The sequence below is a fragment of the Zootoca vivipara genome, chromosome 1 (genome assembly GCF_965207765.1).
Source record: "Zootoca vivipara chromosome 1, rZooViv2.hap1.1, whole genome shotgun sequence".
NCBI classification, from domain to species: Eukaryota; Metazoa; Chordata; class Lepidosauria; order Squamata; family Lacertidae; genus Zootoca; species Zootoca vivipara.
The window spans coordinates 51363460-51391019 of NC_142582.1; the positions used below are offsets into that span (position 1 = coordinate 51363460).

The 27560-nt window shown below is 46.7% G+C and overlaps 2 protein-coding genes across 8 annotated transcripts in view; one reads left to right on the top strand and one right to left on the bottom strand.

Annotated features, from left to right (window-relative positions):
* LOC118090610 (uncharacterized) lies at window positions 1-16162 on the bottom strand. 7 transcript variants are annotated; one of them, XM_060277919.2, is made up of 3 exons: window positions 15966-16162; window positions 1000-2203; window positions 1-744 (listed from the first exon to the last, which is right to left on the bottom strand). In XM_060277919.2, the coding sequence occupies exons 2-3, from the start codon at window positions 2194-2196 to the stop codon at window positions 559-561; spliced, it is 1383 nt and encodes a 460-aa protein (XP_060133902.2). In that variant the 5' UTR covers window positions 2197-2203; window positions 15966-16162; the 3' UTR covers window positions 1-558. The 7 variants fall into 7 exon arrangements, with proteins under 7 accessions (XP_060133902.2, XP_088519404.1, XP_034982401.3 ...); XM_088663278.1 differs by having other exon boundaries at window positions 1056-2203; window positions 15966-16146; XM_035126510.3 differs by lacking the exon at window positions 15966-16162 and adding an exon at window positions 2705-2837 and having other exon boundaries at window positions 1056-2203.
* LOC148687557 (unconventional myosin-X-like) overlaps window positions 16149-27560 on the top strand; it is a 26474-nt gene continuing 15062 nt past the window's right edge. Inside the window, exon 1 of the mRNA XM_088663316.1 lies at window positions 16149-16460. Within this exon, the coding sequence (XP_088519442.1) occupies window positions 16440-16460 (21 nt within the window). The 5' untranslated portion in view covers window positions 16149-16439. The remainder of the gene's footprint in view (window positions 16461-27560) is intronic.

Genomic DNA, 27560 nt, shown 5'->3' on the forward strand with positions numbered 1-27560 from the left:
CACCATGCCGAATTGTTTTATTTAGCAATCAATATATATAACCTACCCCATCCCAAACTAGAACACCAACTGGTGTAAAAAAATATATATGTTAAAAATCCAAACTCTCTACCACATGTTGTTGGATTCCCAACTCTGACTCTCAAAGCCAATGATTAGTAATGATGGGTGCTGGGAGTCTTCTGGAGGGCTGCAGATTTCCCACCCTTGCTCTACCAGCTTAAATCACGCCTCCCCAAGCTACCTCATTCAAAAAGGCTTCACAGTGCTTCCAAATAACTGTTCAAGCTTTGGTTTCACTGACTCTGCAACAAGACAGAGTTCCATAATTGTTGTGCAACCTTTAGGTATGTTGGCCCCAAGTCATTTAGAACGTTACAGGTTAAAACTAACAGCCCAAATTGCGCCCAGACGATCACAGAAAGCCGTTACCAATGTTAGAGCAGTGGTTTAAAATGCTCCCTGTGACAGGAGATGGATCACTGTGTCTCACACTGAATGGAGCTTCTGGATAGTCATGAATGGCAGCCCAAAGTAAAATACATTGCAGTGATCAACCTAACGAAAGCTAGGCTTGGGGTGGTATATATTAAGTGATGCACCCAGAGGCAAGTCGACCTTCATTTGAGAGGCAGGCAACCAAGCAGAAGGGAGAGTCTCTGTTTCATTGGCACGCTGAAGATCCAGGGGAACCTCTTCCCTACCCTGCAATAGCTGTGCAAGCCCCTGGCAGCGTTCCTGCAGCTGGAAGAAAGATAAAAGGACACACATTTCATCTCTCAAAGGGGACTGAATTTTTCCATCCTTTGTCCCAAGATTGCTATTCTCCCTTTTGAATCCCTGCGTTCATCGCCCTTTGGTTCCACCCGAGACCCAGTTCCATGCAGCCACAGGCCCACCACCTTCCAGCTGCAAAGGATCTAGCCCACTCTGTTTCTGGGCTGGCAGCATACTGCCCACCTTTGGGTCCCACAATCGGTTAACTTCCTAGCTTCTTACTGTATTTATTGGTCGCATAAGGACTGGCCTGACCTCCAACTCTAGCAGCCAGTCACCTTGCAGGATGCTCTTGCGGTATTCTTCCAGCCTCAGCTGCCTCCCCAAGGCATCCAGCTCACAGAGAACAGCCTGGCGCTGTGGGCAGGGCACACTCAAATGTTCTTTCTCCAGTTGCTGCTCAAGGGCTTCCAGTTCCCTTTCCTTAGCCACCTGGTGATGCCGCAGGTTGGAAATACTCTGGTTTACCTCCTGAATCTCTGCTTCCAAGCTCAGAGAACGTTCCTCCCGCCACAGCAGGGACATGAGTTCCCCACGGATCTCGTGCAGCTCGTTCCTTCCCTGGCTGGCACTTGTCAGGCAGGTGCCCCTCTCGTTGCTGCACCTGCTGCTGCTGGCTTTCGGTGGCAGCCAAAACTCCAAGCAATCATGTTGGGCTTGAGGTAACCCAGGTTGGCAAAGGGAACTGTTGTACCCATGGTGTTCCGAGCTGTCTGCAGCCAGTCCTTTGCCTCTCTTGGTTGAGCCTAGATCTGAGGGCACTGGGCGGGTGCCGTGGCTGCTGGCATGGCGCTCCACCCACAGCCTGGCAAGCTGGGCAGTAGCCAAGCCCTTGTGAAAGAGGTCAGGAACCAACCTCAGGACCTTCCCAAAGGGACAGGCATTGCCAAAGCCCTGCACATCAAGCCAGCTTTGGGGGCTGAAAAACTGCGCATCAATTGTGTCCCCTTTCAGGAGCAAAGCCCATTTTCTCCTGACAGAGAACAACTGCTTGGCTGTGCGTGCAACGGATGCTGGGGCATGAAGGCCATGTCCTCTCCTGTGTCCAAAGGTCAATGCATCAAGCGAGTCATCATTAACGTACAGGTTTTCACACAATGGAAACACAACCTTGGTGTCAAACGACCCTTTCAAGGAGCCCAGGTACCGCACATAGGAGACAAACCAGGAGATGTAACTGGCAATGTCACACTTATCACAGCCAGCTGTGATCCTCACTCTATCCTGTCCATCCTGCTCCCTGGACTCAACAAGCTGTTCCAGCTGTTCGAGGCTCTGGATATCTGCAGCAGGGGACAGCAGCAGCAACACATTGTAAAGGGTGTCAATGTCAAAAGCTTGCTGGCAGCTTCTTATGTGTTCCTCAAAGGACTGGATCTGATCTTGCAGAGCAGTATACAGGGCTTCCATCGATGCCATTAGCAGCCTGAGAAAGTAGAATGGGGAAAGGTTAAGTAAGTTGTGAAAAGCAACTCGGCAGGCAAAGCTTTCCCTGTCACTGCAGTTGTTAAAGACACAGGATTGTGATCAGAAGAAAGCAACCCTCAAAATAGAGGTGTGTAAACAGTGGAGTCAAACGGCAACGAAATGCAAAAAAATTGCAGCCTGTGACAATTCACTATTTACAAAATCTCTTCATACCTTTGTGCAGATCCACTTAATACCAACTAAGGACAACACCTCAAGCATCTGATATGGTGGGCCCTGGGCCACCAAAATTCAGTGCTTCTGTTGCTCTTGTTTTCCACTGGAAGCTATAACCCTCATGTTAGAGTGACAATGCAACCAGAGTAAGTATTGAGACACAAAGGTGTCTGTGGTCCAAAGAGGTGCCACCCCCACCCCCCCTGTATGAAAAGTATACCCAGTTCCCCCTTATCTCAAACTCCTCCACGGCCCCCAACACTCTCTGCAGTTGGGAACTTACCTCCTCCAGGAACAGCAATCGCCTGCAGAAAGAAGAACCAGGTTATGTCTCACTGCACAGAGGGACAAATAAACACCCTTTGCCATGGACACAACATGTTCGGACACGCTTTCAGCAGTGCAACAGGGGAACTCAGTCCTTACAACTTTAGCTGTAATCAGTGGGGCAAAACCTGCAGTTGGCATAAGCCAGCCACGCTAGCAAGGGAGTACTTGTAATAAGGGAAATTCCTGTGCCACAACTAACAGGGTCAAAGGACCGGATGCCAAGGAAGACAATGCTCCTTTAGCATTAAAAGTGAGCTTTTCCTCATCCCTGTGGAACAAGCCGAACATGTACTCCTAAGGCAGCAGTGCCACACAGAAACTTACTTCTTTTCTTTACCTAGTGACCCTGTTGCCAAGGTCTGCTTTCCCTGGTCAGAATGGATGTAAAAAAAAAAAAGGTAAAGAAGCCCTGGATGGTTAAGTGCAGTCAAAAGAGACTATGGGGTGCAGCGCTCATCTCGCTTCAGGCTGAGGGAGCTGGCCTCTGTCCACAGACAGCTTTTTTACGGAAATTTCCTAAACTGGAATCTTTTCTCCACAACACGCATCTGAATAGCCTACACCTGTCCTTTTCTCATTTCACTTCCACTGCCCCCCCCCCCCGCTGCCTTGGACCCCACGTCATCTTCCTTTTGCCTAGTGCTTAAAAAAAAGTCACCTGGAGAGAGAGAAATGTTCAGGTTTAGAAGACGGACATGCAAATGAAGAAATGTTCCCCTGGCGGTTGGTAACAGGGAAGTGATCAGATGCCTGGATTTCTGGAAAAAAAAGAGGAACTGCTCTCTCTGTGTTAGAATCAACATCCTAGCACAGCGACACAGCAGAGGCCCTGTGGAATGAGGATTTGTTGCCTTCTTGGAGAAACGAGAGGGAAGGCAGGGGGCCTTAGCCAGGAAGAACCACCAGAGCAGGCTCTCTGGCAAAATATGCACATAGTGTGTTCTTTGGGAGAGACACCGTCCAGGGACAGTGAAGGGTCTTGTGCTGATTAGTGCTTATAGCAGGGGTGGGGAAACCTTTCCAACCCAAGGGACACATTACTTCACACGCAACCATTTTTCTACAGTGGGCTTCATTCCAGCCGCACAAATGTTAGAGGGCTCAACACACACACACACACACACACACACACACACACACACACACACACACACACCAGGCACAGCTCCCATCCTGCATCTATGTAAGCAAGAGGTTTGGGCACAGTTCGAAGACACATGCCAGCCAGGCAAAAGCACACGGGGAGGAGGGCATGGTAGAGGGGAGAGGTGAGCAGGGTGGCCTGAGGAAAGTTCCAAGGGTTTGAAGGTCTGCGTTTGACTCCTGGGCCTGAGTTTCTTCACCCTTAGTCTTTTTAGGTGGGCATCATAAAAGTTGTGGTAAGGATCCCTGTTTCTCTAGCATAAGCACTGGATCCCTAATTGAGAACCAGGATCCTTTTTCTCCCCCATCCCAATTTGTGTAACATCTTTCCTGATTAAGAGTTCTGCAGAGTGCAGACCTCAAAACTTGCCATGATTTTGTGGCCTTTGGGTTGATCCCCCAAAGAGGAACTGTCCAGCTGTGGATTTTGGATTGTGCTTATGAACCAAAACAGCTACCTTTATTTTTATGTACTTCTTGTGAATTTCCCTAGGAGGCAGCAGAGTGCCAGAGCTGGCTCTAGTAGCATAATCTTGGGAAAAGATGCAGGCCTGGATGAGGGGCAGGGGGAGTGTTTAGGTAACTTGCAATTACCCTACACACGCACTGAGGAATATAATGTTTATTTCACTTTGGTGGTTCTTAAGTGTCACAAGGAACCACATTATCTCTTACCTTTAGTGACTGGAAAATCCTCTTTTTAGCACAGTGCTGCCAATTTATGAAGCATGGCGCAGGGCCAGGCAATAACTAGTTAATTCCACACCATGATTCCAAGAAGGTGAATGGGCACTTTACTATTTAGTATAAATAATGGGCAATCTCCACGCAGGCAGTATGAGGCTTCAAAAGCAGTTTGCCCATTGATCCTTCCATCCTAGGGCTTACTGTGCTTCAGAGCTGCTGTTAGTGGGGTGGGGGTGGGGGTAAACAGCAACTACAATGCAGGGAGGCCAATGAAGGAGATGGTTGCGAAATGTCCCAGGTGAAATGAAGATGTTGCAGAAGCACAAAAGATGTATAGCCCTGGCCAAGAAAGGCACTACAAATTACTGAAAAGGTGGTGGTGATTTCAGCTGGATGTCCTGCCTAACCTTCTGCAGTGAAAGTGCGTTCTGACAGCCCAGGAATGGAAAACATGTGGCCCTCCAGATGTTGTTGGAGTCTCAGCTCACTTCAGCCCTGCTGTAGTCCAGGGGTGGGGAACCTTAGGCCTGCAAGATAGTGCTGGACTACAACTCCCATCATTCCTTGCTCAACAACATTCGTAGGGCCACAGGTTCCTCATCCCTGCTAGTTGTAGGAAGGACAGAAATGTTTCCTAGGTCAACCCAAACTATTTATTCTGCAACTGCAATTGCAACAAGAATGTGGTATCTACTCCATGCACAAACACACACACTATGCATGACCCACATCAGCCATTACATCACCAACTCATTTCTGCTTCCCTTTCTGAGTATGAACTTATGCAGCCAAACAACAATGCCAAGCCAGGAAGAGTTAATATGTACCAGAGACAGACACATTTAATCCAAGCTGGCTTGAAGAGGTGGAAAATATGCCAAACTTTGGGAGATACATTGCTTCATAAAGAATACAATTTCAGCAGTGCATATTTTATTTATTTTTTTGCCACTTGTAAACCTGGTTCCTCTCTATGCACCCTAAGCCAAATATTAGCATATGGTGAAACTGGAGAATCTTTTCCAATAGACCTTCTGCATACTGAGTTTACAGGGACACAAGCAGATGTTCAGCCCCGCTAGGTAAAAGCAAGGATAACCCGGAAGTGTGTGTTCTGGTTTTTGAACGATTTTCAGAAGCCAAATGTCCAAAGCGGCTTCCAATTGGCTGCAGGAGCCACACTTTGGTTTCTGAACGTTTTGGAAGTCGAACAGATTTGAACAGATTCCGTTTGACTTCCAAGGTATGACCGTATATTTAAAATAATATTAGGAACAAGCTGAAGTATATCACCTCATAATGAAGGGTGTGCAACTGAAGCACGTTCTCACCAAAGCTCATCAGCCATCACAAATGGAAACTGGAAGGAACAAAACCCCATCACCCCGTCCTACGCCCAAACCAAAAGAGTAAAGGCTTAGCATTCCACACAACCGAGGAGACCACACTTTCTTCCACACCCCTCCTCCAATAAGGGGAAGTGTGTACAAGATATTTCCTCAAACAGTCGTATGATTAGCAAAACTTCTCATAAAAATGGGGGGCGGAGGAGTAATTAATCACCCTGTGCGAACAAAGCACGTTTGCAGCTTGTGGATTGCTAAGTGAAACGATTGTGAACTGAGGATGGTCTGGGATAGGGGATCAAATCCACATTTCGTTTGGACGATTTTGGACGGGACAAGCTTATAACTATGGAGACAGGTGATGGCACTAAGCAGCAGTTTCTCTTCCCTATAAAGTTAACATTTAAAGTTAACATTTAATAATAAACAAGCAAACCATGGTCTAATGTCATCATTAACATTGCTGCTGCTGCTGTTTTTATTGCTGTGGTTGAAGTTAGAGCTCCTTAAGAGTTAGGAGGGTCCTAGAGATACCAGGGTCTAAATGATATCCACTTAGGCCAGACCACATCTACTACAAAGTCAGCAGCCACTGCCCAAGCTATTGGAAGAGGCAGCTATTGCATTGCATTGTCCTTGCCTGTTCTCGGCTTGCAGTCAGAGACATTTTACAGTACATTCGGAATGTCAGCCACTGGGCAGCTTTGACTGGGATAGCAATGCCCTTTAGGCAACCCCCTTCTCTTCTGGTGGGAGCAGGTGTTACAGGTCCCCAGTGTGATCCTGTGAAAGCCTCTCACACCCCCTTAATCTCATTCCACCGGAGCAAGGGCACAGCTGGTGTGAACACGATCCTATCTCAAGGGAGCCAGGCCTAATTCCTACAAAAGCAACACAGAGAGGGGGCAGAAACAAGTCCAGAAAAGGTCACCGATTGAAAATGCAGAAGACCAGAGCTGAGCAATGCCCAAGCCTCTCTCTCTCTTCCAGCACTGTCAGAGCAATGCAGCACACGTTTGTAGCCAGACAATGTGTCCAGTAATGTTGACATGTGTTTTAATCTGGTTTTTAGCATACTTTTAAGTTCATTATTTTTGAATGTTCTTAACGTAGTTGTTTCTAACTGGGTTTGGTTTTTTTAAAAAAACCCTAATAATTTTATTATTTTATTTTTATTTTTGGAAATCTCTTTGAGGTTATATTGCAATGAAGCAGTGTAGACATCCTGTGAAATAAAAAGACAATAGTTTCCAACTGGTTTTTGTTGAACCCAACACATTTTTATTGCTTTTATTCATAAGAAGAGCACTACCCTGTTTCTCCGAAAATAAGACGTAGCCATAAAATAAGCTGTAGCAGGATTTTTTTTTTTTACCATTCAAGGAATATAAGCCGTACCCTGAAAATGTACAAAAGCAAACCAGCAAATCACAGAAGTCTCTAGCATAAGCAACAGTTGTTACAGGAACATCAGCAGAGGACTGCAGAACCGTTCTGGTTGTGAAATTATCTCTTTTGTGCATAGGCATTCCTTCACATTCATTTCTACCACAAACACACGTTCCTGGGGCAGATAAGAAAGATTTGCAGGATCTGTTTATCCTGAGGTCCAAATCTGAAGATTGGCTAGAGACTATCTCATGACACACATTCAGGGAGGTGTCCTTTGAGCAAGCAGAGTGCACATTCACAACCCACCATGAAGAGTGGACACATTGCAACAAGTAGCAACAGTTAAATAAAACCTCTCTTGCACAACAAATCCACTCCCTCCTGCTTGCCCTGGCAAAGAAAAAAGTCAAATTTTTGAGGGGTAAGAAAAGAGACAGAAAACTACACTGGAAAAGCAAAAGATAGCAGCACCTTGACGGCAACATCGTATAACCTTCACACAACTCTTATGGAAGCAAATCAGGCAGATTGCCCAATGTACGCTTGGTCTGGAAGAAACCAGAATTCATCTTCACATTGGAGATTTATGAGCTGACACATTTTAATAGCCATGCAAGCCGATCAACATGAATACAGTAAGCCTGAAACTTGCATGCATTTAACTTGTGTGCATTCAGCTTTACGTGCATGGAGGGAAAGTTGAATAAATAAGAAAGGGGAACAGAAAAGGGAGGGGTTCTGGGAAAAAAATGTATTTGGCAATCCCCACCCATCATTGAACCCAATGGGTTTTGACTACAGTATACCCAGTCCCCAGAATGTAACACCTGTGTAAGTTGTGGGCCTATCGTAAAATATTAACCTCCCCAAACTTCCTTTCCCTGCATTAGTTTCCACGCGCGGCTCTTGAGGGAAACAACTGAGTGTTGGGTTCATATCAACCCATTTCTCAATACAAGAAATATGTTGGGCGATGAACAAGCCCAACAACTGCAGTCGATTAATAAAATATTGAAGCAAATCTTACTCAAAGTAACACGACTGCCATGGAATATGTCTGAGATTATGACAAGGATGGGGAACTAGATGTTGCTGGATTTCAGCTCTCATGTCCTCAGCTAGCATCGCCAAACGCCAGAAATGATGAGAAATGTGGCCTAGCAGCACCTGCAGTGTTGTAAGTTCCATGTCTCTGGATTGTGAGATGACTCAGATAAGTTGTATTCCTTTGCTACAGCTGTGCACGCAAAGATCTATCTTATTTGTGCAGAGCTGTAGAGCAACAGCTGCAAAGCAAAACTATATGCCGCAGATGTTAACCATCCAGAGGACAATTCTGAGGAGTCACCTCAACTAAAGTAACCACAATTACGTGCATTGCTAAGCGCTAAAAGATCAAAACCTAAACCCAAAGGAAATTCAATCCACTCTTATGCATCATTACCATGCAAGGCTAGATAACCTCCTGATTTGCTGAGACAGGCGAGAAACACACAAAAATGAGTTCCCCACCACAGCTAACTAAGGCAGATTCATCAAAGCATACATTCCGGAGGGGTATCCCTGTTAAGTCTTCTGGTAGCAAAAACAGCAAAGCGTTTTGTGTCACCTTAAAGCCTTATCGTGGCATAAGATTTCATGGGTTAGAGAGTTCATAGCTGATGTGGGCTTTAGTCCAAAAAAGCTTAAGCCACAATAAATCTACAATCTTCTAGATGCCACAAGACTCTTGGTTGTTCTTTCATAACAGTACAGATGTGGACTATAGGAGTTACAATCGGAAACCATTAGGAAAAACTGGAAGAATCGTGATCGGATATAGGGATTTGTAAATATAGCTATGGGCATGGAAAGAGTTGGTATTTTTCATTTATCTCAGACTTCATATACATTTTGCAAAATCTGAGTGAAACAGTACTGAACTTAGTTACATAAAAATATTATCACTATGCTCAGGATGTCAGACTGCAGAGGCCTTGGGTTCAAATCCCCACTCAACCATGAAGCTTACTGAATGGCCTTATGCCAAACCTACCTGTCAGGGTTGTTGTGAGGATAAAATGGAAACGGGGACAACTATGTAAGCCACCTGGAATTCCTTGGAAATCTGGGAAATATATGCAAGAAACCAACAAAACAAACCATAGGAGAAAGTGTATGACTTGGTTAGTGTGCCAAAAAGAAAGAAAGAAAAATAGGCAGAGGGATAAATCTTTTGTTCAGAGATCTCCAAAGTTAGGAATTTCAAGATTGGACAACTTCTCCCAAGGACCAGAAAAGGAGGTCTGCAGTTCAAAGGGCACAGCACCTCCCATGGATGCAAAAGGTCCCAGGTTCAGTTGCCAGCACCTCCAGATAGGCCTGGGGACAGCTCGGCTGAAATCCCTGAAAGCTGCTGCCAGTTGGTGCAGACAACATTGAGGTAGATGGAATAATGGCACGACTCGCTACAAAACCATTCCCTATGTTCTGATTGAAAGGAGATACGGGAGAGCTAGCAAAAATCGGGAGAGCCTCACATTGTGATACTAAAATGATCCCAGACTGGGAATAGGATGAACAATCTACCTAGAGGCAATCATAGAATAGTAGAATTGTGCATCTGGGGAGATCCCACCCCAAATATGGCGCATGAAGCCATCATGAGTAAGGTAGGTGTCGCCCGCAGGCAGAAGCTCCTGTCTATTTATATTTTGATAAAGCAGGTCTGACTCATATGGAGCTAGTGACATCATTGAATTGAAGTTGTTCATTCAGGGCATGTCTCATCTGCTGGCAAGCTTACACACCTTGAGATATGGGTTGGCTATGCACAGACATGGTACCCATTTCCTGCTGCAGCCCCCAGCAGAATGGGAAATTCCCTCTCGGCTGCTTCCTGCTAAGGGGGAGGGAGCATAGGTGCTGTCCTATGGTGGGGGATTGCAGGGGTGTGTGCATTTGGATTGAGATGCAAAAAGTCCATGAGTGCCTCTCAGTGATCCAGAGCAGGCAAATCCCTCTTCTCTTCTCTCCTCTCCTCTCCCTTGCCTCCCCCTCCCCTTCTTGAATGACCTCATCTAAGGAGCTGCAGCAGGGAGGCAGGAAATGGGCGCTCACCAGACCCTCCTTTGATGTGCTGATAGGTCTGTGTCAGTGACCAGGCGCATCTCCAGGCCCTTGCCAATCCCAGGCAGACAGGATGGCTCCCTCCCTGCAACAGGAGAGCATCCTAGATAGGGATCGCACACTTGTCATTCAAAATGCTTGATAAGGAGGGGGCTCCCAGAAGGAAGAAAAAGCTAACCTAGGCAGGAATTGGGAAATAATGACACAGGATCCAACAGAGTCCTGGATGATCCTGCCTCTTGCCCAAAGCCCAGCTGTTAACCTCTCCCAGCTTTGTCAGTTCTTCAGTCTCCTCTGCATCCGATTTCTACTCTCTGAGGCTTAGGTTTCCCATCCCTGGCTCTTGATGGTGCATCTAGCTGCCCTCCTCCCCGCCATGCCATCCCTGAGCTCTTTCCCCCATCGTCGTCCCTCCCTCCATTTTATTTGCTTCAAATCTCTCCTCAAAACCCACCTATTTATTAGAACTCTGGCAGAACCATGGGCAACACCAGGGGGGGGGGAAGCACCTCCCCCCCAAAAAGGAGCTCACCCTCCAATTTGTAGACTGTTATTAACATACACTGATATATTTCTTTCAGAGTTCTTAATATGTGGAACACAACTCACCCACATACCATAGAAATATATTTTGCCCCTTCTATTCCCACCCATCCGCCCATTTTTTTCTGGTGCCACCACAGGGCGCAACTCCTTCGCTGGCATACCCTACTATAACTCTGTAATTTAAGCCTAAACACAACTAACTGAAACAATCACTTATTGCTTTCCTAATCACTGTCCCCCCCCCTTCCCAGCTTTCCTTTTCTTGGCCATTTCCTTGCTTCCTAGCAGATCCACAGCACCCATTCAAAGCACATTCAATGCACATGAGTTCCTGCAAAGAATCCTGGGAGCTGTAGCTTCCTCCTCACAATTCCCAGTGCCCTTAATTTTTAGATTGTAAGCCCCTGAAAGCAGGGACCTTCCCTCTTATGCTCAGTAAGGCATCACACGCCCTGATGTGCTATGTGTCTGATTTTCATAATGATTCAGTGATGAAAGTTCCAGTCACAGGAAAAGAGTCAAGAGGAACAGAATGAGTTTCAGTGTTTCAGGTTACAGTGGAAATGGCCTTGGATGGGAGCCACTATTTTGCCACCAGGCACTTAGACTGAGGTCCTCTTGGCTACCTCTAGTTGTGGCTTTGTGGCTGCCCTTCATGGAGGAAGTGGGAATCGCCTCATCAATGACTGTAACACTCCAGTTCTTTCACTATGGTGTGCCCCACCCTCTCATTCATGGGCATTTGGCACTTGAAGGAAATATCAAGGGGGTAAACAGCCCATTTTTCTCTTTACAGACCAGAAGAGAGATAAAGAGAGAGGGGAGGGATAATGTTTCCCTTTTTGGGTTTTGTAGTTTATGTCCTTATCCATCTAAAGCTGCAATCTGACATACTACGAGCCTCTGCACCTAGCGCAGATTCCAGATAGAAGTCTCAGCTCTGTGGAATGAGGGACAAAGGGAACAGGATGTTTCCGTTCTTTTCCAGAGCTGGCAAAGCAAGTGACAGGAATCCCAGCAGCAGTGTTTTCTGTTCACTCCTTTGGCACACAAACCTCTCCATACCTGCTGAAAGACATCTGTGCCAGAGCCTCATTCCTGGCGTTCTGAGGAACTGCATCACAGTCTGGAGGGTTTTTCTGGAAGCAAAACTCCTCTGAAATAACTAGAATCATGTGCCAAATTTTGCAGCCAGATCCTAAACTAACTATGCTCTCAATCCAAGGGACCCAATAGAAATTTACACCTCTCAAAGACGCCTTTCTTATCACTGCAGACATAGAGAGTTATTTGAAGAACTGGTGTTCAAAAGGTTGTGGCACTTACGTAGCTCTTTCTGAAGAACTGACCCACTGGGGTCAGAGTGAGTGCTCAGGGATGCTGCCAGACAGGACTACTGTAATTCTATGAGACTTCCTAGCATTCATCATGCATCACCATGAGTGTTAACAGAGGCGCACTGGTGGAATCTCCAGTATCTCATGTGCACTCTCATCTGATTGCACAAAGCCACTCTGTTCTCATCTACACAAATATATAGCCTGGAGTCAGTATTGCTCTAATATAACATTTGTTCTCCTATTTTGCTGTATGCTGGGGGTGGGAAACCGTGGCTCTCCAGATGTTCTTGGACAGCAACTTTCATCATCTCTGCCACTGCCCATGTTGGCTGGGACTGATGGGAGAAGGGAGCCCAACATTTGGAGGGCCACTGTTTTGTTATCCCTCCAGCATATGTAAATATCTTTATTCTGTTGCGGAACCTATTTTCTCAATAAAATGTGTGTTTGTTTTTTAAACAAAACAAATCTTGGCATTCTGCATTCCATTTTGGGAAATTTCTACATTTACCTTCCATGTTGCTGGCAATTCCTTTTTGGATTTACTCCAACCAAAGTACCGGTAGAGACTACATGGGAGCCTGAAAAGGAAGTACTTCAAGGTAGCAATTCCTCCTGGGTAAAAGAGCTGAATTATATGATAGGTGCCACATGGGTTAATCCACTTGGACTGCAAATGATCGGCATTGGACTTCTCGACAACCTAAGAAGAGCATGTTGGATTGGTCTAGGGGCCCATCTAGTTCAGCATCCTCTTCTCACAGTGGCCAACCAGATGCCTATGGAAAAGCTGCAAGCAGGACCAGAAACACAGAACACTCCCCCCTCCTGTGATTTCCAGCAATTGGTATTCAGAAGCATACTGCCTCTGACCATGGAGGTGGAATGAGGAATCAGGCTTAGTAGGCATTGACAGCTTTATCATCTTAAGAATTTGTCTAACCCTCATTTATACCCATCCAAGTCTGTGGTGATCACTGACTCTTGTGGGTGCAAATTCCATCATTGAACTATATGTTGTTTGAAGAAGTACTTTATTTTGGATGTCCAGAATCTTCCAACATTCAGCTTCACTGGATGTCCCCAAACACCAGCTGGTGAGAGCATGGTGCTGATAATGCCAAGGTTGCAGCTTTGATTCCCGTATGGGACAGCTGCATATTCATTCCTGCAATGCAGGGGGTTGGACGAGCTGGTTCTTAGGGTCCCTTCCAACTCGACAGTTCTATGATTCTAGTGTTATGAGAGATGGGAGAAAAACTTTCTCCACATTAGGCATAATTCTATACACTTTTCTCATGCTGCTTTTCATGTGGCGTGTCAGTGTCATGTATAGTGTGAGTTGTACTTGTTGCTCACAAACATTACCTTGAGGAACCATCCATCCATCTTCATCTCATATACAAAGAACAACTGACACATATAAGGGATGAAATAAGTAAGACAGAGGTTACAGAAAGGGAAAGCATTACCATTTCCCACTGGGTATTGTGAATGTCTCCTTTTAGGTCACTAGAGAGGCCGCCTTGAACTGGAGGACTCCTGCCGCAAATTTCCCCGCAGAGACCCTAAAACCCCACTAATGGGTTTACCACATGACTAGCGGCTATGGACAATCACTTCCCGGCTCTGATACAGACACCAAGGAGCAAGCTTTGCATCTCTTTTCATCCTTTCTTTCACCAGAACAAAAAGGAGTTCTTGTGGCAGATACATTTTGGCAGGCGCTTTTCATGGACTTGCAACCCACTCATCAGGTACACGAAGCGCCCATCTTGCTCAACACAACCACCCAAACATGAGTTGCAACACTGAGTCAATTAATAGATTAATTGGTTTAAAATATGGGGAGGAAATTTGTACATGTTTTCAAACAGCCAGTACTTTAAAAAAGATTGTGGTGTAAATGCCTGCTGTATTTTTGAAAAGGATGCCCCACGCGGGTAGCAGCTACAAACAATGGGTGCCTTGCAAAAATCAGAATGTTTTTCTTCTTATAGGCAAACATATTCAGTTGAAATTGATGAACGTATTGCTTAACTAAACAAAACTCAAAATGATTAATCAAATCAGTCTCCTTTAACATGCAACAGCTGCAATATAGAGGCAAACCTCTCTCTGAGTTATGGCATATTGTTGGTGTTTCAATGCCTACCGAAAACTCTTTTATTCCCCGAAACCTTTGTTGGCAATTATTATCCGTCTGTTTTTAATCTTTTTGCATTGGATTACTAGTAACTATAATTGTTGTTATTACAATACAGGTTGTGGTTTTGTGGTAGTTTTTATATTCTGCTGTACACTGCTTTGTGATTTTTAAATAAAAAGGGGTATAAAAACATTTTTTAATAAATGCATACTAATGCATACACACATATACAGTATGTCCCAACTGTTCCTAATTATAAGGGTCAGTCCTTTTTTTATAGTCCCCACCCCCAATAAAGAACAATCTTTATTTTATCCCTTTTTTGTCTTTGGGAGATGCCTACTTAAACATTTGGTAACTAGTGTGAGCTGACTCCCTTATAATAAATAATAATAACAACAATAACAACAACAATACTCTGGGCCTTGCCCATTTTTCATGGTCCCACTTCTTCCCTTGCTGACTTCCAGATATTTTGGACTACAACTCCCAGCATCCCTCTTCACTGGCCATGCTGGCAGGAACTAATTGGAGTTGTAGTCCCCCCCAAAAAATAAAATAAAAAATCAGGCAGGTGGGGAAGAGTGTCCCAGGGCCTCTATTCCATTTCTGAGTGGGTGGGTGATTGTTTCTTCTTTTCTAAGAGCACATGCATGCACTTGAACACTATGCCGCCATGCGGTGCACAACCTGTCATTTCACACACTACATCTGCTGGTGGATATTTTAAACGCTGAAAACATACTGAAGGGCAATTAACACACATACCCCACATATATTTAACCAAAATATTAGAATCCTCTTGTATTGAAATCAGTGGAGACAAGCTGTTGCAGAATGAAGAAATACAACAGGCACATACCCTCCAACATTTCTCCATTGAAAATAGGGACGTCCCTTTCCATAATTATAATTTTACTATTTATCATCCATACATATTACTGGTTTGCCCCAGCCACTCTGGGCAGCTTCCAACATATATAAAAACATAATAAAACATTAAACATTAAAAAATACTTCCCTATGCAGGATTGCCTTCAGACGGCTTGGGGGCTGGATAATTCCATACCCTCCAACATTTCTCCAGCAAAAATAGGGACACCTAAGGAAAAGTGGGACATTGCAGGATCAAATCAGGAACAGGGTCGGCTTCTCTAAATCAGGGATGTTCCTTGAAAATAGGGGCACTTGGAGGGTCTACAGAGCTCACAACAGTGTGTAACAGGTACAACGAACCTGTGGCCTTCCAGGTATTTTTGGAGACTATAATCCCTGGTTTTTGCCTAGGCTGACAGAGACTAAATAAGAGAACTAGAGAACCCTATCAGACACCTTAAGATCCTTGGGAGGAAATACAGTAACAGAATCAGAGTTGGAAGGGATCACGAGGGTCATCTAGTCCAACCCCCCGCAATGCAGGAATCTTTTGCTTGAACCCACGACCCTGAGATTAAGAGCCTCGTGCTCATGTATGATACAAATGTGAAAATAAATAAAAATTACCAGCCTGCGCGTCGCTATGTCCAACTTAGCACTTCAGAATCACCCATGGAACATATACTCGGCGCTAAGCACGAACAAGAGAGCTTCTGAGCAAGTGCAAAGTGCTTTCCCGCTATCCACAAGGGGGCAGGCCTTCCAGGCCAGCGTTCCTCGGAGTGACCTCCCTGAGCCCTCCGCGCCTGGAGGCGGGCGGAGGCGAAGGTGGGGCAACTGGCCGGCGCTGGCGCGAAGCAGGCGCCACCCAAGGCGCTCTCGGGCTCCAATCAGGCGTCGGGGCGGAGCCGAGGTTGGAGCCGGCCACTGGGCTCGCTTTGCCTGCGGGATGCTCGTGCTGCGGCTCTTGCTACCGAGCGCGCCGGGGAGGCGCTGAAGATTTGGAGCGAGGGCGCTGCCGCCGCCGCCTCACCAGGCCAGGTGGACGCCTATGAGGGAGAAGCGCCACCGCCTTTGGAATCGGCGTTGCCTTCGGAGCAGATGGACCCCCAGCTGCAGGAGGTGAGAGCGCGGCGGGGACGAGCCTGAGGGCACAGTCCCGCCCCCTCCAAGCTTCTAGTCCCTGGACACTAGGACTCTTCTTCTCTTGCCTTTGCGCCCCTCGCCTTCCTTCAGGCGCGGCGGCGGGCGCGCGGGATGGCTTTCCACCCGGCCAAAGAGGAGGAGACGCCCCCCGGTCCCCAGGCGCCCCTGCTAGGCTCGGCTGGGCTGCCGTCAAACGGCTGAGCGAGACTGCCCGGGCGGGGTGGGTGTGGGTGTGCCGGGGGTCGGGTATCGTTTTGATCTGTGGCGGAGGGTCGAGGCTGAGGCCCCCTATAGATCCAAGGAGCAGTGGGGGGCTTCTCTGCCCATGAAAGGTGAAGGAGGGGCACCTCGTTTCTCTCACCATCCTCACACTTAACCCTGGCATTGGGAAGAAGAGGGAGGGGGGAAGCTGCAGGGTCTCCAGCGGAAAACAGAACCGGGTCCGGTGGGGACCTTTTGGGAGCAAGGGGTGATGATTCGTTTGTTAGACCGGGGCTATGCTTGTCAAGCTTCGCTGGAGCAGGAGTTTCCTTCTGGGGCGTGAGACAATCTGGTTGCTGTGGGTGATCCTTAAAACTGGCCCCGAGAATCTCCCACCCTTCAGCTAGTCTGTACAGTCTATTGGTGTCCAAGCCTCTCCAGTGATGACAAGGGAGGCTTTGAACCTTGACTTGTTGGGATCCAGGGGGCAGATTTGGCACATCTGATTTCCTCCTTTGCTTCTGTGAGGATGGGTGCCTCCTACTGTGTGTGAATGAGTAATATACCCCAACAGACGCATTAAATCCACAACTCATTCTGAAATGGATGAGCCATTTGGGGATTTTATGTCTGTCTGTGTTACTAATTCGAGCGCTGGATTTTTGCTATGCTCATGTAGCATCTCTGGGGAGAGGAGATGACAGGGTGCTCCCTTGATTGAAAGTGGCACTCAGCTGCAGTTGTGTGTGGGTTTTTTGTTTTGGGTTTTTTAAAGCAAAAACAGTCACCTTACCCTCCTCCAAATGAGCAAATTTGGGCTCTGTGCCCAAGGAATTCCCGTCAATACAGTTGAAGAGGGCTGGTGTGTGTGCGCATGTGCACATGCATATTTCCACATGTCCTTATTCAGGATGCTGGACACAGGCACCACCAGAAAAAGAAATACCGGGGAGGGGAGGGGAAAAGGGAGAGCAAAGCAGGTAAATTTTTTAGTCATGAATAGTCTTGCCTCTTGATTTCTGAAAGAGAAATAACTGTACATTTCACATTAACAGTCTCCAATATTTCCTCCAAAGTCAGTCTTGTTGACTTTGATGGAGTAAACTTTCAAGTTTTAGGAATCCATACTTATTTCATGTGCCAGTTTGTTATTCAATTATAATTTATACAGTACTGTATGTGAAAGGTAAAGGTAAAGGTAAAGGGACCCCTGACCATTAGGTCCAGTCGTGACCGACTCTGGGGTTGCGCGCTCATCTCGCGTTATTGGCCAAGGGAGCCGGCGTACAGCTTCCAGGTCATGTGGCCAGCATGACAAAGCCGCTTCTGGCAAACCAGAGCAGCACATGGAAACGCCGTTTACCTTCCCGCTGTAGCGGTTCCTATTTATCTACTTGCATTTTGACGTGCTTTCGAACTGCTAGGTTGGCAGGAGCTGGGACCAAGCAACGGGAGCTCACCCCGTCACAGGGATTCGAACCGCCGACCTTCTGATCAGCAAACCCTAGGCTCAGTGGTTTAACCACAGCGCCACCTGGGTCCGTATGTGAAAGGACCTTTTCTTTAAGTAACCACCAGGGGTCCAGCAACAGTTTGTGTATGTTAGATGAGGGGGGGTGAAGTTATTTGTCTGGAAAACACTTGCTGCCTCACTTGGCCTCTACTATTGCCTATGTGTATTTGAGCTTGGACTTTGTAACCCAGAACACTTACTCTAAGTGCCATTGGTGGCTGCTGCTAAGTCATACCAGGGGCAACTTGGCCTGTTGCAGCCTGCCTTCAGGAGATGGAACCCAAAGCCCTAGTTTTTCCCTGACCATTGTAACCTGTATACCCCTCTCTTCGCTGCAGCTGCACAGACACCTGGCAGGTATCTTGTTAATGCAGCAATGGGCTACTGCTGTGCAAGCAAGAGTGCCTTCTTACTCAGGCCTAGAAGTGCCCAAGGAAACTAAGGGCTGACAGTGGCCTTGATGTGAACAGTGATGCTGCGTGCTGCACGGTTGTCGCTGCCCTTTCCTGAAGCAGCACCAGATGACTGAGCAGTAAATGGCTAGCCATGGCAGTCCTAATTCTGTTTTACAGGACCAGAGTGCGGAAGAGTTGTGTGGGAGCACAGCTAAGCTGTGGCTTGGACTGGGGGGTTGACAGTCTTTGGGCCACTTTGGCCTTTGGCTTTCCCCTTGACTGATGCTAGAGGTTTTCCCACCCTCTGTTAGTTTCTGGGCCATTAAGCTCAGTGTCTGAGCTGTCCAGGCACTAAGGGAGCAGGAACAGATAATGGGTTTAAGGGGCTCCATCTTGCCCCCACCCTCTCTTTGTTTTCTTTATCTGAACAGATGTTTTTATGGATTCCACCCTCCTTTCCCCTCCTCACACAGCAGGCTGTGTCTGCTGCTCCCTCCCCCAATTCTCCTTGCACAGAATGTGGCAGGGAGCTGCTGTTGCACCCTTTAACTGATTAACCTAATGCTGTGCAGAGCGTCTGGTGCCTGGCTGTAATTGTAGGGAACCCCATTAGCTCGCAAAGGAGCATCTTGCCCCCTCAACCCTCTGCGCCCCAGCCAGTATGGAAAGGACTTGAAATGCAGGCAGAACAAAGTATCAGCCCTCCTTTTACATCCCTGACAGTTCTTTGCAGCCCTTCACCCTAACACACACACAGACACACAGACACACACTGCTCAGTAGAAGAATGGCTCTATAGGGCAGACATTGCAGGGAACAGGGCTTTTCTCAATAGTCTTCAAGCATAGTTGCAGGTACCTCCAGTGGGTAGTCAAGTAGCCAAAAAGGATCTGCATAGGAAGATAGAAAACTGTCTTATTCTGAGTCAGACCATTGGTCCATCTAGCTCAGTAATGTCTCCAATGACTGGCAATGGGTCTCCAGGATTTCAGATAGGAGGACATTGCCAGTCCTCCCTGGTGACCTGGGATCTTCTACATGCAAAGCAGCGTGTAGCTGCCCTTGGCTGGAATGCCTAAGTTTATGATTCTTTTTTATTAAAAAAAATACAGAAGGGCACTCTAGACCTGGTTAGAGGCACTTTCCAAATTATTTATTTATGCATCTATTTTTACATTATCCAAGAGCTACGCTTGTTACTGGAACAGATTCTGGCAGCCCAGCACAAATGCCAGACACAGCAACCAACAGGCTAAGTTTGCTCCTTTGCTTTTAAATTATAGCCTACTTTTCTGTTGAACAACTTTCCCTGCATGTCTGTGGGCAGGAAGTGGGTGACACAGAGGATGTGATTCTCTGTCTTGTCTGCCTTTTTGGACTGTGGCTCTTTGGGATGAGTAGGGAGGTCTGGGTCAAGCTCTGAGAAGCTGATTCTCTTTCGACATCCATTTCTGGTTTGAGCGGCTCATCCAAAGCGGTGAGTAAAATCAAACCTAAATACAGGCATCTGCAATTTTTAAAATATAACTAAACAGAAGGGTGGGGGGAAAGAAGAGCAGAAACAGAAATGAGGCATAGCAGACCAAACAACAACTACTGTAATCCTCTTCTGAAGTCCTCTAAAACACAAGAGTTTGTGCTTCCACAATGATGGAAGGTCAGGAAAGAGGTGGGCATCTCCCCCTCCTCACCTCCACTGGGGAAGAGGGCTCCCAAGGCCTGTTGGGTGTGCAGTGGCTGAAAAGGTGTCATGTTATCTACCTAACCTTCAAAGATGCCCCTCAACAGTGAGAGCAGATAGCCTTATATGGAGGAAGATTAGAGAGGGATACAAATCCCAAAGGAAATGCTTCCTTTGGTTAGGGAGAGGGAGGAGGAGAGCATGTACAAAGTCAAGACTGAGAAAAGCAATTTGGTGGATGGATGGAGGCTGAGATGAGGAAGTCGACTGTGGCAAGAGGGACAGAGTGTGAACTGAGTGGGATATGTGGGCATGGGACTGCTCATATTTGCTTGCCCTCTTGCCCAGCTGGCTGCCACTTCTGTGCTTGGCATGATAACTTGGCTTCAAGCAGTAGCTCCGTACTGTGTCTTGCGTTTATGAAACAAAACCAAACCACACAGCAACACTCAGAATGGGCTCAATGGCTTGAAGGGCATCCCCTGTGGTGTTGTGGAAGTCCTGGGTGGCACAGAGCCCATTGTGCCTTTTAGTGCCTCTGCATGTACGGTGGGCAGGCTGCCCTGCTTTCTGGAGAAGCCTGCCAGCAGGCCCGGGCACTTCCCTTTGCAGGCTGAAAACCAGAGCAAACGTTTGAATGGCTGCTTTGATCTCCCTTCCCCCTCTGATCATGGAGAAGCCAAATCTTCCAGGGTCTAGTCATCCTGATCTGGACATATAGCCAGAAGCACAGCTCAGCAAGGGAGAGGTAGAGGTGGAATGCAGGAAGGAAGATGGCTGCAGCTCTGTGCCAGGAGGAAAGTGGCTTGCAATCCCAATGAAAACACCTGCACAGCTGGATGTGTGTGTGTGTGAGAGAACCGGGTGGTCGGGGAGAGAAAATGGTGGCATGGGGTGTCCAAAGGGAGTTGTGACTATGACAGTGTTTTCCCTGTACAGTGGTACCTTGTGTTACAAACACTTCGGGTTACAGACTCCGCTAACCCAGAAGTAGTACCTCTGGCTAAGAACTTTACCCAGCGCCGTCTTAAGCGCCCCTGTCGCCATGGTGCGCCTGATCTCTCCGGCGCCCTTCCACCCCGTTTCCCAGTGCGGCGGGCGGGTGGGCACGGCGCTGCTGTGCGGCGGGCGGGCGGGCAGGCACAGCGCGATCTCTCCGGCGCCCTCCCGTCCCGTTTCCCAGCGCGGTGGGCAGGTGGGCGCCCTGCGCAGCGGACCGGCAGACCGGCCGGCCAGCGGGCGGGCGCAGCTCGTGGCACCCTCCTGGCGGGCCGGCGCCATGGTGCCCTGCGCCACCGGGGGTCTACGTAGAGCCGGGCCTGACTTTACCTCAGGATGAGAACAGAAATCGTGTGGTAGCGACGTGGCAGCAGCAGGAGGCCCCATTAGCTAAAGTGGTACCTCAGGTTAAGAACGGTTTCAGGTTAAGAACGGACCTCCAGAATGAATTAAGTTTGTAACCAGAGGTACCACTGTATATCTGTGGGCAGGAAGTGGGTGACCACAGAGGATGTGGTCTGCCTCTTGCTCTCTGCCTTTTTTGTGCCAGGGCTTTTTTGGGATGAATGGCACAGAGGCCTGAGAAGAGGCCTGAGAAGTTGCTCCTCTGCTCTCGTCATCCATTTCTGGTCTGGATGCTTTGTCTAAATGTTCCAAAACTTTTTGCCTCGCTTAGCTCTCTGAGGAGTTAGGTGGCTGCATTTTTCCTTACGCCATCATCTTCCCAATTGACTATTGTTTGGTTGAGAAGATGGTGGAGCCACAGAGGATGGAACAACCTGTGTCTAAAACCCCTTTGTTGACTCCTTTGGCTCCCAAACAAGTAGCTTGCCACCATAGAAGGGAATAAAGCATGTTCAGCATAAGTGAAGGTTGGATTATTGTAGATGGGGCATGTTTGACCAGGGAGAGGTTGCCTCACTGCTCTCTTCCTGAAAGACAGGGGTGATTGATTGATTGATTGATTGTGTGTGTGTTAGGGGTAGGAGATGTAGTACCCTCCAGATGTTTTGGTCTATGACTCTCATCAGCCTTAGCCAGCATGGTCATGGATGATGGGAGTTGTAGTCTAGCAACATTTTGAGGGCACCACACAACCCTGCTGAAATCTGGAGGCGAGTGTGGCACTGACTGCCTTTATCTGACTGGCCATTTTTTGATGTAAGAGTGCTGAACCAGATGCTGGTCTGATCTCACAAGACTAATTATTTTTTGTTCGCTTATTACAACCCAGTCCTTTCTTCCAGAGAGTATAGGGTTTTCCGTTTTATACTAACAACAACCCTGGAAGGTAAACTAGACTAAGAGAGAGAGAGTGATAGGCCCAAGGTCACCCTGTGCAGTTCATGGCTGAGAACCTCCTTGGTCTTAGCCAGCACTAACCAGTATATCTCACTAGAACTGAATTGTTATGTTCAAGACACACACCTTTCTGGATATATGGCAGGGAAGATAACATGGGCCAGAAACAAAAGCCTCAGGAGTGGTGATCAAAGAGGTTCCCTATGGGAACTTGAAGGATATTAAAGGTGATAAGGAGGCATACAGTGTGATTGGCTGAGCAATTGAACTTGCCTTCAGAAGTTGGTGTACAATCTAATGTACAATCTAAGGCTGAGTGCTATTGCGCTCAGGTCCTGCTTTCAGGCTCCTTTAGCTGGCTGCTGTATATGCAGGATATATGGAGTAGATAGGCCAGTGGCCTAATCCTGCAGGGATCTTCTTGTGTTCCTATTTCACACGTGTGTGTTTTTCACTTGTGTGCAACATCAACATTTTCCTGTGTAAAATGCCCCTTGTGGTTCATAAGAGAGCTTTCATATTGTCAGACACCAGCTCGATACACAAATTGGCAAGTTAATGAGTGTTGAGTATTTGGCTGGGGAGAAAGAGAAGTGAATCAGCTCCTAAGAATTTCTAACTCCTTCCCCACCCCCTTTTAAAGATACCAGTGTGTCATTCATTGTAAGGCTACTTAACCATTCTGAAAAAATAAGTTTCCAATTAAATAATAATAATAATAATAATAATAATAATAATAATAATAATAATAATTTATTATTTATACCCCGCCCAACTGGCTGGGTTTCCCCAGCCACTCTGGGCGGCTTAGGGCTGCCTTCAGATGTCTTCTAAAAATCTGGTAGCTGTTTTTTCTTTGACATCTGATGGGAGGGTGTTCCACAGGGCGGGCGCCACCACCGAGAAGGCCCTCTGCCTGGTTCCCTGAAACTTGGCTTCTTGCAACGAGGGAACCACCAGAAGGCCCTCGGTACTGGACCTCAGTGTCCGGGCAGAACAATGGGGGTGAAATATCACTTCAAGAACACGGGGTAGGTGTTGGGAATGCTTTTTTAAAAAAATGTAAGGTGCTGTTGCATTCCATTGCTTTCTATGCCACCTCTGTCTATTAACACTCGGGTTAATTGCAAGGTGGGGTAGTACGTTTAGTTATTACACTGTGAATCCAACACCATCACATTAGCAGTAAACAATTAGCAAATATAGTGGACTGCAGTTTTTGTTAGGAAGAAACAACTAGCAGCCCAGGATCTCACACTGGCCTCCATAGCATCTGATCCCTGGGATGTCCTCTCATTATTATGCACTTTCGCAGCCCCTCTTTCTGAGGCAAACCAACTGAAGCCTTGTCCACAGCTTGCGTCTTCTCACCTTCAGAGGCTCTTCCAGAGTTCATGCAAACACAACTGAGATGCTGAGTTGCATAAGGGAGAGAATTTTAGCAGAGTTTCTGTGGCTGTTCATGACAAAAAGGGATATAAATAACGAGCCTTTTGCTAGTGACTTGGACTAAGATGCTGATGTTCATCAGGAGGAGACATGAGAAGATCATAAGTAGAGCTTGCTTGCTGGATCAGGCCAATGGCCCATCTAGTCCAGCACCCTGTTCTCGCAGTGGCTAACCAGGCTGCCTGATAGTTTTTCCAGAGCCTGCTCACCCTGGCAGGGAGAGGGTTAATAAACCCTTGTCTGTGTTTTGACATGTAAGTGAACCCATATTTTAAAAAAGTAATAGCTGATCATGAATCTAGGTCCCTTGTTTGTTCCTATCCCCTACCTAATCACCCACACACCGATGTACATTTGGATTTTTTAAAACCTTGGAGGCTGGGATGGGTAGGTTTCTGTCCAACATCTACTGCTTTCATTTCCTTTGGATTTATTTTCCCCCATTATAGAGAGCTCCAGTGCTTGAATTTTGTCAAGGTCATTCTTGAATTTCATTTGTGTCCTCTTCCAGCATTTGTGATTCCCTGGGGGACAAGAGGGAGAATGAACCTTGCATCTAATCTTAGGCAAGGGAGAAAGGAGGATCCAACAAATCATGAACCTGTTTGGTCCCAGCCTTTTTGCTAGAATGAATCGTAAAACCATCCGTCTTGAGGACGGAGCTGATGTCACCCTGGAGGGTAACGTTATGGTGTTTAAAACAACAGCAGCCAGCACAGCTCTGATGAGGATGGAGGATGCTTCATGCCAACCGGCCAACCGGCATGCGCTCCCTCCTCTTTCGAAAATGTGACTGGCCTGATCTATGCGAGGAGATGGGGGAGGGATGCAGTTTGCAAATGCACCTTGTCTTTCAGTAAAGCACTTTGGCACAGCTCCATGCGATGTGCTCATGCAGAAGCTCAGAAATGTGTGGCTGCCTCACAGCAGCTCCACCAAGCCCACGTTTACCTCTATAACCCAGCTCCCTGCTAATGCTTATCATTCTAATAGTCTCCTATAAAAATAACAGCTGGAACATTCACCCAAATCTTATTTTGTTGTGCCCAGAGCATCCTAGTATGGAGAGAGAGAGAGAGAGAGAGAGAGAGAGAGAGAGAGAGAGAGAGAGAGAGAGAGAGAGAGAGAGAGAGAGAGAGAGAGAACTCTTGGAATGATGAACGTCCCATAAGATCAAAGTCAAAATGCTACTCTTTGATTGTAACAGAAATGGAGGAAAATGTGTAGTGCATGACTGGTTCATAGCCACAAAGAAAGAGAGTGGAACGGGGCACTGGGTGGGATTTAAAGAACACTTGCGCCATTTTTAACCAGACATGTGGATTCATCGAAAGCTCCTTTGACATGCCAGTGTTGCAAAAGAAAGTAGGTGTTCAGCCTCTTCATCAGAAGGTGAAGGTTCTAGAAGCACAAACAATAAAACATTAAATAATAAAATTCCAGAGAGCTGTTTTTTGAGAATTTGATAGTTTTCCATAGAAACACATGCCATTTTTGGATCCAGATATCTGTTTTCACTTCAATCAGTGCAATGCCAGTGACACACACTGTTCTGCTTTTTCTGATTTTGCCCCACTTCTATTCTACTAGCTGTTTGTACGGCTGAGAAAGGTTCAGATACAATTCTTTTTGGCAAGCGTGGAAAAAAGAAGCAGCAGTTTAAGCTGAACGAAACTGGAATAAAAGACCTATAAGTCTGAAGTGGGCAAAAATAATTCTGTCACATCTGCAATGGGATCTGAGTCTGACCCAAATCTGAAAAACATTCATTTTAAAAAAGGGAGAAAGGAAGGGGGGCACTGAACAGACTATTGATTAAACTGCTGACCTTCTTTCACTTGTGTGTTAACAAAGGAAACTAGTAGTGAATAGATGTTTTAAGAAATATAAAGCTAGGAAGCCCTGTAGTTCTAATACTCTATTGGCTTTGAAGCAAAAAAGCAGCTGTTAAACATTTCCAACGTTTAGGAAAAAAAACACCCTCATCCTTCAGACATGGCCAGGTGAGCTGGTTGGTGCAAAACTCTGATGTTGGCGATGTGTTCAATGGATTGCCCAAAGACATGAATTCACCTGCCACAGATCAGTGGATGCAGCAGTCTCACCCAACTCAGGCAATGCCTTATGGTGACTTGCTATGCACAGTTCTAGGAAAAGGCTGTGGCAGATGCGCCATTGACTCCAGCACTAACCTTGTAGGGTAGCCTGGAAGCAACAGGGTGCCACGTCCTATTTCTCTCTCTGTTAGCTACCACCCACACATGCGCCCATTTATTTTATTTTATTTATTACATTTATATACCACCTTTATCTTCAGGAGCTGAAGGTGGTGTACATGGTTCTCCTCCTCCCCATTTCACCCTCGCAACAACCCTGTGAGGGGGGTTAGGCTAAGAGATGGTGACTGTCCCAAGGCCACCCAATAAGCTTCATGGCCGAGTGGGGATTTGAACTCTGGCCCTTGACCCCTGTGAGTTCTGACTGACAGACGACTTCGTCCAGTCAATAGGAGGAGTGGCACACAGCCAGGAAAATGGCCAAGGGTCTAGATTGAAGATGAAGCAAGCAAGGTGGCTACAGCAGGGCTGACCAGGTGTTAGACATCAACCTTTCCTCTGAGTGTCTATTGGGGAGTTGGTGGGAGTGGCCTGAACCTTTCCACCAAAGGGAGGGTGCTGGGCAGTATGCCTTTGCCTTCATCCTGGATTGTCTGTACCAGGGGATGTTGTTCTACTGAACAGGACATTGATCAAATACCCAGTTTCAGACAACTCCCTATATTCTGAAGATTGACATTTCTGCAAGAGCTTGCAGGATGAGGTATTTGAACAAAATGGAAAGAGTTTGGGTCACAGAATACAAATTTAACAGGTGTCTATATAATGACCCAAGTTCACACATGCATGGCATTCTAGTCACTTAATTATTTAATGCTTGTAGTACTGTTCCTTTGACCAGCCTGTGAAGTTTGAGTTTGTATATTAGGGCATTTGGATTGCAACTGCAAACCCCACCCATTCAGTTGGTTGCATGACTACATTATTTGTACACATGTAGGGTTTATGTGCATGATGAGGGATCCCATAAAAAAGCAACCAATCAAATGGATTCAGGGTGAGGGAGAGATTCCCCCCCCCAATCCTATTCTCTCTCCCTGTTCTCCCCAATTTATTCTATCCTGATTGGTCATGTGGACAGTGCTATTTGTTTAAACTGGTTTGTGCTTCAAGTTGTACAGTATATACATGCTGCCTGTACTGTTTGATGCCTGTAACGACTTATTCATGCATGCAGGCCACCAGCTGATGTAGAGATAATCACACAACGAACATTCATGTGTCAACTATTCTTAAAACGGACATGGTTCGATATTGACACAGTTCATTATTCAAAGACACAATCAACAGTTGGGAGAGCATCTGATGGGCCAGGAGAGAGCTGTCATTTGTGCCTGTGTAGATGGAAGCAAATATCTGTACATTCTCCTCATTTTCAGTGATGGAACAACTGCTTGGTGTAGCTCAGCGTAGGAATTA

Excerpts from the sequence above, each read along its gene's own strand:
- LOC118090610 (XM_060277914.2), bottom strand. The coding sequence starts at position 2,790 with ATGGCAAAGGGTGTTTATTTGTCCCTCTGTGCAGTGAGACATAACCTG. Across the intron at positions 2,204-2,704 it reads GATTGCTGTTCCTGGAGGAG|GCTGCTAATGGCATCGATGG; the intron begins GTAAGTTCCCAA and ends CTACTTTCTCAG. Across the intron at positions 745-999 it reads TTATGCGACCAATAAATACA|CTGCAGGAACGCTGCCAGGG; the intron begins GTAAGAAGCTAG and ends TCTTTCTTCCAG.